The following is a 17,303-nucleotide window of genomic DNA, read 5'->3' as shown; positions in this document are numbered from 1 at the left end:
CATAACTCTGTTGGACACTAAAAACCATGAACTCAAGCAAGACAAAGAGAACAGGAGTACTTGTGGCACCTTAGAGACTAACAAATTTATTAGAGCATAAGCTTTTGTGGGCTACAGCCCACTTCTTCGGATGCATATAGAAGTGGGCTGTAGCCCACAAAAGCTTATGCTCTAATAAATTTGTTAGTCTCTAAGGTGCCACAAGTACTCCTGTTCTTTTTGCGGATACAGACTAACACGGCTGCTACTCTGAATCAAGCAAGACAGTGGTTTCATGGCTCATTACCACAATTTGCAACACACACCTGCCTGCTAACCCTCAATGGCCCTGGTGGCCCACTTCAAACCTCTTTGCAGAACAAACTAACCCTTACCACCTGCTCCATTTCCTTGCTACCTCCTACCAGACATGTTATGCCTGATGCTTCACAATCTGCACCACCGTGTATTTAGCTCAGGCAGGCCGCGTTCCTTCCCCAGACCTGCAGAGCAAACGCCTGTACCTGCCCCCAACTGAAGCTGGCCCAATAAAATACATCACCTCATCCCCCTTGTCTCTCCCCTAGCCCAGCTCCCCCCAGCCCTGCGGCCTGGCCCAGACACCCGCACCACGCCCGGCTCCCCCGTAGCCCCTCCCGGAGCGGCACCGCTGCTGTTACTGCGGAGCCTGAGGAGGCTGCAAAGCCCCCCCGCTTTGACCCGGGGCGGGCGCAGGGCAGTGACGTCACGGCTGCCATGGCCGCGCCCGGCTGTGTCCCCACGTGGTAGAACGCGTCGGAGAGCAGCAGCAGCAGCAGGCGGTGACGGTGCGGGCCCAGTCGGTGTGAGTCGCGGGAGGCAGCTGGGTCGCGGCGTAGGACACGGCCGGTGGCAGCCGCTCCTGCTTCGACCTGCGTGCGGCGTTCCGGCGGCGGGGAGAAGGGAGCGGGCCCAGAGGCCCGAGGGTGTCCGGCCTGGCGGGGGACGCCGGGGCCCCGGGGGAAGCCCAGCCCGCCCCGGCAGGCGGGTGTAAAGGGCAGCCCTACTCCCTTCCCGGCGGCCGGGCTCGCGGGCACGGTCTAGCTCGCGCCGCGAGGAGGCCGTTCACTCTGCCCCTTACGCCGCCCCCCTCCCCCTTGTGGGTCTGCTCGCGTTCGGCTTCTGCCGAGGGGCCCGTCTCGTGGGCCCAGCCCCCATCGCCGAGAGGGGGAGACCCACCGCTCGCACTCAGGCCGGGGGCGCTACGCTGCTGCTGTCCGGCGCCCCTGAGGAGCAGCCTAAGTGGCCACCGTAAGTGGTGAGTTCTCCCTGGTGGCAGATCAGCGCGTGGGCCAGGCCTGGGTAGCCTGCGATGCTGTGCTGGTTTTAGGAGGAGTCCTTGTGGCACCTTAGGGTATGTCTACACTACAGGATTAATCCGAATTTAGATAATTCGAATTTGGGAAACAGGTTGTATAAATTCGATTGTGCGCGGCCACACTAAGCACCTTAATTCGGTTTTTAACCACATTAATTCGGTGGTGTGCGGCCACACTAACCCTAATTCGAATTAACAAAATCGATTTAGGCTCTACTCCGTTCGTCGAGGTGGAGTACAGAAATCGATTTAAAGGGCCCTTTAATTCGAATTAACTGGCTCTGTAGTGTGGACGGGTGAAGGGTTAATTCGGATTAACGCTGCTAAATCCGAATTAATCCCGTAGTGTAGACCAGGCCTTAGAAACTAAAATTTATTTGGGCATAAGCTTTCGTGGGCTAGAAATTGGGGAAATTAGGTTTAGGTTTTGTAATGACCCAACCACCCTGATGCCAACTCTGTCCACATATCTATTCAAGGGATACCATCATAGGACCTAACCACATCAGCCACACCATCAGGGGCTTGTTCACTTTCACATCTACCAATGTGATATATGCCATCATGTGCCAGCAATGCCCCTCTGCCATGTACATTGGCCAAACCGGACAGTCTCTATGCAAAAGAATAAATGGACACAAATGTGACATCAGGAATCATAACATTCAAAATGCAGTAGGAGAATACTTCAGTCTCCCTGGTCGCTCATTAACCGACCTGAAAGTGGCAATTCTTCAAGAAAAAAACTTCAATAACAGACTCCAACGTGAAACTGCAGAACTGGAATTAATTTGCAAACTGGACACCATCAGATTAGGCCGGAATAAAGACTGGGAATGGTTGGGTCATTACAAAACCTAAACCTAATTTCCCCCTACTGTTACTCACACCTTCTTGTCAACTGTCTGAAATGGGCCACTCTCATTACCACTTCATACGTTATTTTTTCTCCCTTGGTATCCTGCTGTCAATTGAATTGTCCCGTTAGACTGACCTCACACTTCGTAAGGCAAATCACATTTTTTCCTGTATTTATACCTGCTCCTGTATTTTCCACTCCATGCATCTGATGAAGTGAGTTCTAGCCCACGAAAGCTTATGCCCAAATAAATTTGTTAGTCTCTAAGGTGCCACAAGGGCTCGTTTTTTTTGCTGATACAGGCTAACACAGCTACCGCTCTGAAACCTGTCCTGTTTTTGTCTACAGCCAATCCTTCCACCTGTACAGCGGTGTGGCAGTGGATACAGGTAAAGGGGTACAACCCCATCGTGTGAACACTTTTATACGGGGGAGTCCACACCAGGGGCTGTGACACTTCCTAAGACGATATAGTTCAGTGATTCTCAAACTTTTGTACTGGTGATGCCTTTCACATAGCTAGCCTCTGACTATGACCCCCCCAATAAATTAAAAACATTTTTTTATATATTTAACATCATTATAAATGCTGGAGGCAAAGCAGGGTTTGGGGTGGAGGCTGACAGCTCGTGACCCCCTCCCCCCCGGTAATAACCTCATGACCCCCTGAGGGGTCCCAACCCCTAGTTTGAGAACCCCTGATATAGTTAAAACAGGACAAAGGCCATGCTCAGATCAGCCCTGTGGGAAGATGCCAACAGCAGGTGGCTACCTCTAATTCTTCCCAGTGCTTCCTTCCACCTGCTAGCTTCCCAGATCTTTATGCCTTTCTATCCCCTAAATAAAAGCATTACCCAGTGACTTTTCACATTCCAAAGCCATTCTTCATCACCTCAGTGATCTAACCCACATATAGTATAGTTGAACTTAGCATTTAACTGGTACACACTTTCTAATAATCTAATGGTGCAGTAAGTAGTTGCCCTCCAGGTCAAGAAGTTGAGGGTCAAACTTTCAAAACCAGCAATAAAACTTAAGCACATACACAAGGGCAAACTGCTCACATAAGTACTTATTTTGTAGTGTGTGTGGGGTAGTTTCTGAGGGTTGGAGAAGGGAAGGAATCCTCCACAAATTATGCAGCTCCCATTTCAGTAACTAGATTCAGTTGCCCTGTGCTCAGAATACTCCCACCCATCTTGCTAAAGGAAAGGCAGCTCCTCAGAGGAACTGGAAGGGAGGGGTACAGGATTCTCTCTTTAAAGTAGAGCACAGTGTCCTGCCCATTATGCTGTTTTAGTGAGAGAAATCACTTTATCTCAAGGGGACATAAACAATTCAAATGGTTAACTGTGATCATATATGAGCCTACCGCAAATAAACAGCATTCTGGTAAAAAAGGGATGTTATCTATGAATCAGCAATAGAGGAATCCCAATATCAGGCTGCAGCCTACTTTCCATTTTGTGTGACCCTCAGAAGAGTTTTCAACACTAAATTCTAAAAATGTCAGATTAATAAAAAGCAATACAACAGAAGCTGGTTTGAGAGTCTGGCATTGGGGCTTTGATATTGCTTAGGTGTCTCATCCATTTTTCAATAGGAGCCTGACAAATCATTTTAAACAGACCTGTCATTTCAAATGCAATTTCGGTAATTAAAATTCATTTGTCAAATAGCTGTGTGAGCTTAGAGTTGCAAGTGTTTTTAAAAGTGCAGAAACAAAACAGAGTCCCAATCCAGCACCATGAAAGTCAGTCAATAAGGCTAATAGGCTAGAATCCAGAGACAAACTGCAGTTATCTGCAACAGACAGCCTATCAGATTTACACAAATGCATTCCAGTGTTTATGAGTATGTTAACTTGACTGTCACTGTTTTGTTCTGGTGGCTTACAATGGTTTATTTTCCAATTTTTTTTAGATAATCATGAAGACAAAAAAAGGAAATAAGTTTAAGACTTCCTTTAAATTGAAACAAAAGGGTATCAAAGTAGTAGGAAAATGGAAACCCATAGAAATTGACCCAAATCTGTTTGCCGATGAGCAGCTGGGAGATTTAGTGTGTTTTGAGGAGCTTACAGATTATAAATTGGTGAATTCTTCCAAAATTGGAAAAGAAAAAGGAAAGAGAAAATCGGATAGTGTTTCTGAAGAAGAGGAGGAGGAAGAAGATTCTATCTCCCAGAAAAAAAAGAGAAAGAAAGACAAAGAGCTGGGAACCAGGGCAAGTAAAAATTATAATCTTATAGTGGAGCAAGATGTAATTGATCAAGAGGACAAGCCTAAAGACACCACCAAGTTGTTTGGTTATGAGGAAGATGAATGTGAATCAGGAGGCACCACAACCACAGAAAAAACTTTGAAGAAAAAGAAAAAAAAGAAAGTGAAAAAGAAAGTGTTTCCACCTGAGAGAGCTCCTCTACCAGCAAAGTCTTCTAAAAAGGTTAAAAATTGGACTATGGGAGTTCTGTCTGCCTCATCTGATCAAAAAGCAGATGTGTCTGCGTGGAAAGACCTCTTCGTTCCTAAGCCGGTTCTGCAGGCCTTGAGCTATCTAGGATTTAGTGCTCCAACTCCTATTCAAGCATTAGCCCTGCCTTCTGCAATCAGAGATAATATGGATGTTCTTGGTGCTGCAGAAACAGGTACAAATCCATGCTGTTAGCACATTGAATCTCCCATTCTCCCTTTTAAAACATGCAGTGTATTGTCATAATTGCAATAACAGTGTGAAGAGCATATAAGCTTCAATGGGTGTGTTTACTATGCACAGTTATGATGTAGAAAAGATTAAATGCAGTGCATTTGTGTCACATACTATTACATGCAAAGTTTTAAATCCTCCACTTCTTCCCCATCCATGCTTATCAACAAGTCTTATTTTTAATTATTCTTAAAGAGTAAGCCATAATTACACACCCATACAATCCAATTGAAACCAATGGGGTTGCAAAGGTGTAAATGAGAGCAGAATTTGTCCCTGAAGAACACTGTGTCTTTGCTGTAGCAAAAACAGCCAGTAGTACTTCCAGTCTAGTTATCCCATTCCCAATGTTGACCTATACATATTGGTATATATTGGGTCTGGTGTATTGTGCATGGAGTAGGAATTTGGTTGCCTCTGAAGCATCTAGTATGCTAAGGTTGGGCCTCAGGGAAGAAAGGGATTGATGAGACACTGATCTGTTTCTCTTACCGGCAGCAGCATAAAGGGAACTAGTAGGAATTGGATAGCCAGGTATATCCACAGGGAGATCAGCTATGGGGAGTTCTGGGGCACAGAATTATCAGACACATAAATGAACATGACTTGTTGGAGAAGAGTCAACATGTTTTTTGTAAAGGGAAATCATGCCTCACCAATCTACTAGGATACTTTGAGGGGGTCAACAAGCATGTGGACCAGGGGGATACAGTGGATATAGTGTACTTAGATTTTCAGAAAGCCTTTGACAAGGTCCCTCACCAAAGACTCTTAAGCAAAGTCAGCTGTCATGGGATAAGACGGAAGGTCCTCTCCAGGATCAGTAACTGGTTAAAAGATAGGAAACAAAGGGTAGGAATAAATGGTCAGTTTTCAGAATGGAGAGAGGTAAATAGTGGTGTCCCCCAGGGGTCTATACTGGGTCCATTACTATTCAACATATTCATAAATGATCTGGAAAAAGGTGTAAACAGTGAGGTGGCAACATTTGCAGATGATAGAAAACTACTCAAGATAGTTAAGTGCCAGGCAGACTGCGAAGAGCTACAAAAGGATCTCTCAAAACTGGGCAACAAAATGGCAGATGAAATGCAATGTTGATAAATGCAAAGTAATGCACGTTGGAAAACATAATCCCAACTATACATATAAAATGTTGGGGTCTAAATGAGCTGTTACCACTCAAGAAAGAAATCTTGGAGTCATTGCTCCAAGTTTCAGGATAGTTCTCTGAAAACATCCACTCAGTGTGCAATGGCAGTCAAAAAGCTAATAGAATGTTGATAATCATTAGGAAAGGGATAGATAATAAGACAGAGAATATCACATTGCCTGTATAAAAATCCATGGTATGTCCACATCTTGAATACTGCATGCAGATGTGGTCACCCCATCTCAAAAAAGATATATTGGAATTGGAAAAGGTACAGAAAAAGAGCAACCAAAATTATTAGGGGTATAGAACAGCTTCTATGTGAGCAGAGATTAATAAGACTGGGACTTTTCATCTTGGAAAAGAGACGACTAAAGGGGGGATATGATAGAGGTCTGTAAAATCATGACTGGTGTGGAGAAAGTAAATAAGGAAGTGTTATTTACTCCTCATAACACAAGAACTAGGGGTCACCAAATGAAATTAATAGGCAGCAGGTTTAAAACAAATAAAAGGAAGTATTTCTTCACACAACGCACAGTCAACCTGTGGAACTCTTTGCCAGAGGATGTTGTGAAGGCGAAGACTATAACAGGGTTCAAAAAAAAAAAAAAAAGTTTCTTTTAATGGGGTCGCCAGGGCTGGCAGTAGACTCGCTGGGGCCCGGGGCAGAAAGTTGAAGCCAGAGCCCGCCGTGCAGGGCTGAAGCAGAAGAGTGAGGGCATCAGCCCTGGGCAGTGGGGCTGAAACCAAAGCCCGAGCAATTTAGCTTTGCGGGGCCCCAGGCGGTTGCCCTGCTTGCTAGCGCTGGCCCTGATTCTAGACTCTAAAATCTAGAGTAACACAGGGCACTGGGGTCCTTTAGTAATTTTTGTTGTCAGAAGGGGGTTGCAGTCTCTAAACTACCACTCACCACTAGTAACCTACTACAGGAATATGATGCTAAGCCACTAGTCCCCAAGATGTTTCCTTAGGAGAAAAGGGAAATTGACAAGGACCTAACTGTAAATTTCACTTTGCTGCTGGCAGACAGTACAGAGAGGGCCATGTAGAAGGGGAGATGAATCACAAAAAGATATGAGAGAGAGACTGGTCACACAAAGCAGGAAAGGGAAGGGGGTAAATCAGACAGTGACTAGATAATATATATTAATTGAGTCCAGATGAACAGTTTTGTTTAATCTCTTTGGTCCCCTGAAGAGATTCAGTGTTTGGCCAAAGCATCCCCTAGATGATCTTTACATATCAGATACTATTAAGGGTTTGCTGCCCCAGGCTATAAATGAATCTACAGTAGACCCCTGAAATTACATTTAATGGAGCACTTTTCCATCTTCCCCCTTTAGTTTGTGCTCTGTGTTAAGTCAAGTGATTGGTCTTTTTATTACAAAAAGTGAAATAATGGTTACACTTAGTTTCTCAGTTAATAAGCAAAATCACATAATGAAAAAAATATAAATTAATACTTTAAATAGCTTTCAGTTTGTCCTTGGCCTCATTTGCTATTCCTTTATTTGGAGAACATTGATCCGAGCAGTCAATTAGGGCATGGTATTCTCCTTTAGGGTATACAGTTCTTTAAAAAGACCTTGGCTGCTATTGCAATTTTTTAAAACTACTTTCCTAGCAAATGTATATTTTGCCTGCCCATCTGGGGCTTGGAAAAATACCTGCTCCATCCAGAAAATATCTACTTGAGGTCACTATTATAGGCATTTAAAGCAAGGTGCTGTGGCTTGGCTTCTAATTTCATAGAATCAAAAATGTGCACTTATACCATAGAAATAAATAAAATAAGAGTAGTTTTTTATTTACTTTAGTAACTGCAGTTGGCTGCTGCTTCTTTGCAAACAGTTGTAATGCTTGTGTTTCTGTCTTGTTGTTTGGTGTTTTTAGGAAGTGGGAAAACACTCGCGTTTGCAATTCCAATGATCCACTCTGTGCTACGGTGGCAAGAATCAAAAAGCAGAAGTGACAATGCCACTGAAGAGCCTCTCTGTGATGATGAAGACAAACCAGGATGGGAAAGTGATAATGAAACAAACCCTAAGCACCTAAACCCTAAGCAGGATGAAGATAGTGGGGGTGATGATGACGTAGATGAATCTTGCACAATAGGTTGCATGAAGGTGCTGGAAAATGTAGAATTTGATTTTGATGCCAACAGACGTGCTGCTGACTTGAATAAAAACCGGCCTCTTTTAGGGCTGGTGCTGACTCCCACAAGGGAACTAGCTGTACAAGTAAAACATCATATTGATGCCGTGGCCAAATTTACAGGTAGGAGAGACAGAGGCAAGAGAGCTGGGGTCTGTTCCTGCCTTTGCTACTGACTCTGTGTGCCTCAGTTTCCTCTTCATAAAATGGAGATACTTCCTTTTCCTTGGAAGGGGTGTTAGGAAGCTTAATGCATGAATGTTTGAAATGTGATTTGAGATTCTTGGATGGGAAGCACTGTAGAAGTGCAAAGTTACCATTAATGTGTTGCCTAAAGCTGTGCACTATAACTTCCACCTACAAATGTTTACTGTCACTGTTGACTTAGAAATACAAAATCTGCACTAAAATCAGTGGTCACATGGCCACAGATACCCAAGTACCACTTTCTGATGATGTGGGTTAAATATATCAACATGGATATTATATAGATTTTTAAGGCCTGAAGGAACCATTAGATCATCGAGTTTGACTCCTGTATAACACATACTGTAGATTTTCACCCAGTTACCCCCTGCTTTGAGCCCAATAATTTGTTTGGCTAAAGCATATTATAAACCTCCTCATCTCCTTTACATATTAGAAGCCCATGCAACTCTTATGTGAATGAGTTGAGGTAAGATATGGAGAATCAAGTAGCAAAAATTACCTCTCCTTCCCAATATTAATGATTATGTATTCATTAGAGTAATACTGCTATTCTTCAGGAATACATGGAGCATGGAGTGTTTTTTAAAACGTGTTCCTTTGGCCTCTTATACCTCTTGCTGTGTAACTGAAAGGAAGGCTAATTTTAACTCTTACCCTTAAAACACCACATCGATTTGCAGAAATACAGTTCTGTTAAAAGCTACTGCAGCTTTGCGCCCCAGTGAGAGACAGTTGCTATGTTGTCAGAGTAGACTGGGTGTTTTTTTAACAACCACTGTGTGCTGCTGCTGCAACAGCATTTGGAGGCAGGAAGGAAAATCCCTCCCAGTGTTGTCCGTCCCTGTCACCCTAAACTGACTTTGAGCAAATCTTCATATGCTTAGTCTGGCCACTTTTAGTTGTCAACAACTTCCACTGGCTGGTTGCTAAAATGGGCAGTTCATAATCCAAGTACAAGACATGCCTTCCTCAACTTTATTCATTGTGTGCAGACCTCCTGACAGTGTAAGGGACTGCTTACCCATTAGACACATTAACATATTATCTAATTCTGAGTGGAAGAATGTCAAAGCTTAGACCTTGAGGGAGAGTGGTGGGTTGCCTTCCTATGTGGGCATTCGGAACCTGAAGAAAACATGCATTAACTATCTAGTATATAAATAATCATTCCTGCTGTTTGAAGGCAAGTGCAATTCAAGAGGTATCGTTTTACTTTTGGCCTCTTTCTATAATCAGCATTTCACTGTAATGCTGACCATATGCTTAATGTTGTACAGAGAAGAGGAAGAGACAGTTCCTGGCCAAATGAACTTACAGTCTACATAAAGACTTCTTAAATGATTTCCCAAAGCTGCAGTATACTATGGAATATATCCATTTTCCTTCCTAAAATGTGGAGAATATTTTCCAGTGGGAAGTAACTAAAGTAAACTAATCCTCCGTGGTCTTTACATCATGCGATCTTGTATGTTCTAGGCATTAAAACTGCAATTCTGGTCGGTGGAATGGCTGCTCAGAAACAGGAACGAGTATTGAATCAGAAGCCAGAAATTGTAATTGCAACCCCAGGTCGTTTATGGGAGCTAATTAAAGAGAAACACCCACATCTCTCAAACCTCCGGCAGCTCAGGTAAAGGTGGCTTTTAATCTAACTACTCAGAATTAATATCCTTGGGAAAGACTATCCAGTATCACCAAACATGCTTAATTACTTACTGATTAACTAATGTTGACTGTGCAGGAGCACTTATGTCTTTGCTAGAAGATCTCATTAAAGTTCATATTCATTACATTGAGAGTGGGGGATGTCAACCACATTACCAAAAACCGAATTGTTGCCTTTGAACTTTCAGAGAGGAACAGAAACGGCTGCTGTAATTACCCATGCATGCCTAGCCTCCTTTATGTTTTACATGGGGAAAAGCAAGAAAGGTTCTTTTGAAGTGTATCAGATTTCTATTTATCTAAAGTAACCACTGTGCTTCTATACTGTACCTGTCTTGTGTCCAACAGGTGCCTTGTGATTGATGAAGCAGACCGAATGGTTGAAAGGGGACATTTCTTAGAACTCTCTCAGTTGCTGGAAATGTTAAATGATTCACAATATAACCCTCGACGTCAGACTTTTGTGTTTTCTGCCACGCTGACTTTGGTCCATCAGGCTCCCACAAGAGTTTTACAAAAGAAATATGCTAAAAAAATAGACCAAAAGACCAAACTGGAAATGCTAATGGAAAAAGTGGGGATAAGGGGAAAACCTAAAGTGATAGACTTAACAAGAAAAGAGACCACTGTAGAGACTCTGACCGAAACCAGGATCTACTGTGACATGGATGACAAAGACTATTACCTCTATTATTTTTTGCTTCAGTACCCAGGAAGAACCATGGTCTTTGCAAACAGTATAGACTGCATAAAACGCCTGAGTGCACTCCTCACAATCCTGGACTGTAACCCCCTGCCTCTGCATGCAAACATGCACCAGAAGCAAAGGTTAAAAAACCTGGAAAGGTTTGCTGAGCGAGAGACGTAAGTTGATCTGTTGTGGGAAAACTGTGCATGAAAAGGAAAAACGGTTGACTACGGGAGGAGAGTTGGGGGGGAGATGACGAATGGTTCAGGGGATTGGCTATAGGACACAGCTCTTGACAACTTCTAGGTCACCAGTTCAAATCTAATCCAGGCTGGTAATAACTGAAAATTGTTACCATCTGCTGGCTGTTCAGTGCCCTTTGTGATATGATGTGGTGGTCTCAGTTCATCTCGTGGCGCATAAGGGTCCATAACAACAAAACGCCTACACAGTTGGAATTGATTGGCCCCCTGATTGACCGACTCAGGCAGAGAAGCCAAAGATTAAATCGCACATGAAGACGTTGAGGCAGGAGCTGTGTGGGGAAGCTCACATTGCTATTGCCCAAACTGACCTATTCTGTGCACAAGTTGATGGCCTCTGTCTCCAGAGTTTGTAACTGAGCACCTTTCGCTAGTACAAAATTCACACTCGTGTGTGTGTGTGTGTGTGTGTTTTCAGTTAAACTTTTGATAAAACATCCCTTCTGCAGAACATTTTATCAATCCTATCCTTGGTTTATGACAGACCGAGCAGAGTTTCATAGATTGTTAAAGCCAAAAGGGACCATTAGATCATCTAGTCTCACCTGTATAGCAATGGTCAAGGAATTTCACCCAGCTATCGCCCTGTATTGAGCCCTATAACTATAAGCTATGCAATGCATTGTCATAATTTGCTAGGGGGGAGGGATAGCTCAGTGGTTTGAGCATTGGCCTGCTAAACCCAGGGTTGTGAGTTCAATCCTTGAGGGGGCCACTTAGGGATCTGGGGCAAAAAATCAGTACTTGGTCCTGCTAGTGAAGGCAGGGGGCTGGACTCGATGACCTTTCAAGGTCCCTTCCAGTTCTAGGAGATAGGATATCTCCATTTATTTATTTATAAAACAGCTTTTGTTAAAATCGTAGCCGGTTCCTACTGAGAATGCTTGTGAATGATTTTTCAGTTGCCTGCAGAGTTAAAAACAAAAACAAAACACAGTTATCACCAGTCCTTACAGAGGCCCTAGCCCTTGTTATGGATTATTTATATGTGACATAGCTTGCTTGAAAATGCATCTGTTTGACATAATTGCATGAAAAAAATCTAGTGGTCAGAATACAAAATACTGTATTTCCCCCCCACCCTCTTATAGTTCAGAACTGGCTAAATGCAGTTTCCTCAAATGCAATTCAGTATAAGAATTTTCAGTCCAAAAGGAATTATGTTCAGAAAATTCAGAGTGTTTGAACACAGAGGCCTATAATGGAGGAATAGTTTTGCAACCTGCATTGCAGTGTTCCTACCAGCAAAAGCTGTCATAGCCATATCATGTACCTTTTCAAAAGAATCAGCATTATTAGTAGTAAAATCATATTAAATTAATGAGACGTTTAAACCTAGACTGGACAAAGTGCTGCAAAATGTTTTGTAGGGGGAGCAGACTTGTGCTGCCAGGAAGTTGGATTAGATGATCAAATAGGTCTTTTCACACTGACTTCTGTGAAATAGGAAGAGAATAAAAGAATAGCAAGGCACAATTTTGCTAGGATTGAAGTTAATGACAGCTTTGCCATTGACCTCATTGGGAGCAGTATCTGGTCCACAGTCAGTAACAATTACATTATTTCTTTTCCTTTCAATATTTCACATTTCAAGATTGCCCTAGATCAGGTGTTTAGGTGTCAATTTCTTGACTTCCAAATAGATGGCATATTCCTAGCAGAAGTTATAAAATGAGCATGCTCTTCAAACTCTTTTGGAAAAATTCTGGGTCACTCACACTGCGTGTTTACTGGCATCTGGTTTATATTACAGGTTTATGTTTAATGAATAGCATGTATCCCCACTTTCTCTATTTCAGCTGTGTCCTTTTGACAACAGATGTTGCAGCTCGTGGTCTGGATATTCCTAACGTGCAGCATGTCATCCATTACCAGGTTATAAAATCTTTTGAAGCTTCTATTGCCTGCTTTTGAACCAAGGTCTCATTGATCTAAAACCTGGCAACAATATAAAACAGTGCTTCTCAGTCCCTAGTAAAGAAGTATAGAAATTAAGGCTCAAGTATTTAATGCTTCTATAGCCCTCTGCATCTAAGGATCTCAAAATGCTTTACAAAGATAAATTTTGCCCATTGCTAGAGTGACCATCACTAGTGTCAGGGTGCAATTTACAGACAGTTTTGTGTACAAGAAGTTACCTGTATGGTTATGGCTCTTCTTACTTTCCCATTTACACTCTGAACTTAGGCATGAGGGTCCCACTCCAGAGGAATCAGATGACCCCACCTCATAACATGTCTGAGGTTGGGTATCATTTTTCCTTGCTTTGTGCATAGGGAAACAGGCTCAGGGAATAGGAGTGATTCACCAAAAGTTGCGCAAGCCGTCACTGGCAGAGCTGGGTCTAGAACATCCCACCTCTGTGCCTTAATCACTTCCTTTCTTTGTTATCAACAACGTTCATGTTACGAAAGCAATTTATCAGACACCTGCTTGTCATCTCTGGGTCCGAGTGTTGCAAGCATTTCCTTACCTTTCATATACACTCTTTTTGATTTATTGAAGCCTTTTAACCATAGAATTTTTGCAGGTTCCACGCACATCTGAGATTTATGTGCACAGAAGCGGCAGAACAGCTCGAGCTGCCAACGAAGGCCTTAGCTTGCTGTTGATTGGCCCTGATGATATGATAAATTTTAGGAAGATTTATAAGACATTGGAGAAAAATGAAGAGCTTCCATTTTTCCCAGTTGAAACAAAATGCATGTTTGCTATCAAGGTAAAAAAAACATTTTTAATACAAGTGATTGCTCATGTATTATATTTAATGAAACACCCTTCACATTTTATTAAGATTACAGAGTAAGTCTGAGCTTCAAAAGGTGAGTTGAAAACAAAATTAATCAACTTTCATCTTCAACAGCAATGTGCTGAATGCTTCTATTAGCCAAGGAAGGCATCCTAATGCTAAGGAAGGCATTCAAACACACAAACAGATTTTTTAAAATGTTCATTGTTTAATAATTCTTTGTAGTTATGTATAATTTCTCATATATAGATCTTGAAATGCTTTACAGAGGTGAGCATGTATCATTATCCCTCTTTTATGGATGGGGAAACTGAGGCAGCAGTAAATTAAGTGATTTATTCAAAATCCCACAGTGAGTTAGTAGTAGGAAATGGAACTTGGGCTTCCTGTAGCCCAGTACTGGGATCAATCTGCTAGACCATATCTACCCCTTTTAGGTCCCACAACATCCAGCCCTTCCACATCTGAGGTCATCCTCTGCTGTGATATCCCAGTACAGACCATGCTGGCAAATGTTACATCTATCACTGAACCCTGGATAAATGCTATTTTTGAGCAGTTGTTTGTGTTACACAAAACTTATGTTGTTGTTCAGTATCTTGAAGGGTGGAATAATAAATAATGGCAAGGTTTTGCAAAACAATTAAAAAAAAAAAAAGTCTTTCACCGCACCTTTTGTCCCTAAGCATTGGTGGTTTCATACTCCATCAGGATTCTCTAGTAGCTGTGATGGCACAAGAATAATGCTTGTCTGTCACATTGGTGTGACAGCTGGCCGGCAGAGGAGGGGCTGAACTTTGTACAACCCAAAAGAATAGGAGAAAAATAAGCAATTTTTCAGTTAATATGGTGAATGCCCCTCCTATCCTGGTATCTGGACTGTCATATACACCACTAGGACTAGGCACATGGGCCAGCCCAACAGCTAGAGTAGTACTGCTCTCATGGGAGACCCAGGAACTTCCACGTATTACAGGCTACCTGCAGGTTGGGTTGCTAGATGCAAGCTTTCTCCTTTAAAAAGTGTCCAGAAAACATCAGTTCTCTCAAAACCTCTCTGATTACTAGTGAGGCAAAACCATTCTTGTCTCAGTGTTTTTCTTTGGTGTGTGGCTTCTGAAATGAGCTTGCTTCTGCTTTTCTTTCCAGAGTAATACTTAGCACTTATATAGGACTTCACAATCTGTAACCTACAGACTGCTGGTTGGTAGGTATATCCACCATCTCTGTCTCCTCCACTCTTCCTCTTCTTTACCTGCATGGAATGTTTTTACTCATAAGTGCCAGTAGGCTTGAGTTGGAGTGTGTGCTATATTTCAAGCAATCATGGCCTCATCTATTGTGCCTAACCTACCACTCACTACTGAGCATGATTGTTCTCATGATCTTATCTTTGAAAACTCGATCGGGGGAGGTCCCGGATGACTGGAAAAAGGCTAATGTAGTGCCCATCTTTAAAAAAGGGAAGGAGGAGGATCTGGGGAACTACAGGCCAGTCAGCCTCACCTCGGTCCCTGGAAAAATCATGGAGCAGGTAGTTAAGAAATCAATTCTGAAGCACTTAGAGGAGAGGCAAGTGATCAGGAACAGTCAGCAAGGATTCACCAAGGGCAAGTCATGCCTGACTAACCTAATTGCCTTCTATGAGGAGATAACTGACTCTGTGGATGAGGGGAAAGCAGTGGATGTGTTATTTCTTGACTTTAGCAAAGCTTTTGATAGGGTCTTCCACAGTATTCTTGCCACCAAGTTAAAGAGGTATGGGATGGATAAATGGACTATAAGGTGGATAGAAAGCTGGCTAGATCGTCGGGCTCAACGGGTAGTGATCAACGGCTCCATGTCTAGCTGACAGCCTGTTTCAAGAGGAGTGCCCCAGGGGTCAGTCCTGGGGCCGGTTTTGTTCAATATCTTCATTAATGATCTGGAGGATGGCGTGGACTGCACTCTCAGCAAGTTTGCAGATGACACTAAACTGGGAGGAGTGGTAGATACGCTGGAGGGTAGGAATAGGATACAGAGGGACCTAGACAAATTAGAGGATTGGGCCAAAAGAAACCTGATGAGGTTCAACAAGGACAAGTGCAGAGTCCTGCACTTAGGACGGAAGAATCCCATGCACTGTTACAGATTAGGGACTGAATGGCTAGGAAGCAGTTCTGCAGAAAAGGACCTATGGGTTACAGTGGATGAGAAGCTGGATATGAGTCAACAGTGTGCCCTTGTTGCCAAGAAGGCTAACGGCATTTTGGGCTGTATAAGTAGGGGCATTGCCAGCAGATCGAGGGACGTGATCATTCCCCTCTATTCAACGTTGGTGAGGCCTCATCTGGAGTACTGTGTCCAGTTTTGGGCCCCACACTACAAGAAGGATGTGGAAAAATTGGAAAGAGTCCAGCGGAGGGCAACAAAAATGATTAGAGGACTGGAGCACATGACTTATGAGGAGAGGCCGAGGGAACTGGGATTGTTTAGTCTGCAGAAGAGAAGAATGAGGGGGGATTTGATAGCTGCTTTCAACTACCTGAAAGGGGGTTCCAAAGAGGATGGATCTAGACTGTTCTCAGTGGTACCTGATGACAGAACCAGGAGTAATGGTCTCAAGTTGCAGTGGGGGAGGTTTAGGTTGGATATTAGGAAAAACTTTTTCACTAGGAGGGTGGTGAAGCACTGGAATGGGTTACCTAGGAAGGTGGTGGAATCTCCTTCCTTAGAGGTTTTTAAGGTCAGGCTTGACAAAGCCCTGGCTGGGATGATTTAGTTGGGAATTGGTCCTGCTTTGAGCAGGGGGTTGGACTAGATGATCTCCTGAGGTCCCTTCCAACCCTGATATTCTATGATCGTGTATTTAAAGTGGTATGTTATGAGGTGAAAGCCACTGATGTTGATTACCAAAATGAGTGTGTAAATGCTTGTTAAATTATGGAAGTGGAGGCCAGCAGGACGTCTGTGTAGTTTGGGAGAGTTGCTCACCCCATATTAAACGTTATTCTGGTCCTGGTAACAGAGCTGAGACTGCCAGTGTTGGTTCTCATCATCTCTCCCATCGATATCTTCCACCTTTGACTTGAGATGGCTTCCCTTGAATTTCTTATCTACAAGGGAGGCACTATTACCTATTGGATAGGGCACTGGACTGGGACTCAGGATACCAGGGTTCAATTCTCAGATCTGTTATTGGCCTGCTGGATGATCTTGGGCATGTCATTCCCCCCCCCCCTCCCCATGCCACAGTTTCCCCATCTGTCAAATTGGGATAATGATACTGACCTCCTTTGGAAAAGCATTGGGATCTAAAGATGAAAAAAAAAAAAAAGAGCTAGGTACTGTCTGAATCTTATAAGCAATCCTAAACTTCTGGGCAGAACAGAGACTTGATAGGACCCTAGCAAACCACTAATGATGGAGGGACAAGTAGAGGACTCAAGAAGTTATATGGAAATGATAAAAAGCTATTTAAAGGTTCCTGTAATGAGCTGAGGACAAATGGTTGATTGCAATTAATTAATGATTTCAA

The 17,303-nt window shown here is 43.1% G+C and overlaps 1 protein-coding gene across 3 annotated transcripts in view; it reads left to right on the top strand.

The window, feature by feature from the left end:
• Positions 1-734: 734 nt before the first annotated feature.
• Positions 735-17,303, top strand: part of DDX24 (DEAD-box helicase 24) — a 20,292-nt gene continuing 3,723 nt past the window's right edge. The window contains exons 1-8 of one of the 3 annotated variants that reach the window (XM_026651440.2): positions 790-806; positions 2,544-2,584; positions 4,119-4,842; positions 7,951-8,334; positions 9,898-10,051; positions 10,435-10,950; positions 12,837-12,912; positions 13,568-13,756. In XM_026651440.2, the coding sequence (XP_026507225.1) occupies positions 4,125-4,842; positions 7,951-8,334; positions 9,898-10,051; positions 10,435-10,950; positions 12,837-12,912; positions 13,568-13,756 (2,037 nt within the window). In that variant the 5' untranslated portion in view covers positions 790-806; positions 2,544-2,584; positions 4,119-4,124. Of the gene's footprint in view, positions 807-1,002; positions 1,277-2,543; positions 2,585-4,118; positions 4,843-7,950; positions 8,335-9,897; positions 10,052-10,434; positions 10,951-12,836; positions 12,913-13,567; positions 13,757-17,303 lie in introns of those variants that run through there. The other 2 variants (XM_026651437.2, XM_026651439.2) reach the window with 2 other exon arrangements.

Source organism: Terrapene carolina, unplaced genomic scaffold (assembly GCF_002925995.2).
Source record: "Terrapene carolina triunguis isolate 2854851 unplaced genomic scaffold, T_m_triunguis-2.0 Scaffold96, whole genome shotgun sequence".
NCBI classification, from domain to species: domain Eukaryota; kingdom Metazoa; phylum Chordata; order Testudines; family Emydidae; genus Terrapene; species Terrapene triunguis.
The sequence above is the reverse complement of the archived record's forward strand: the minus strand, read 5'-3'. Positions and strand labels throughout refer to the sequence as shown.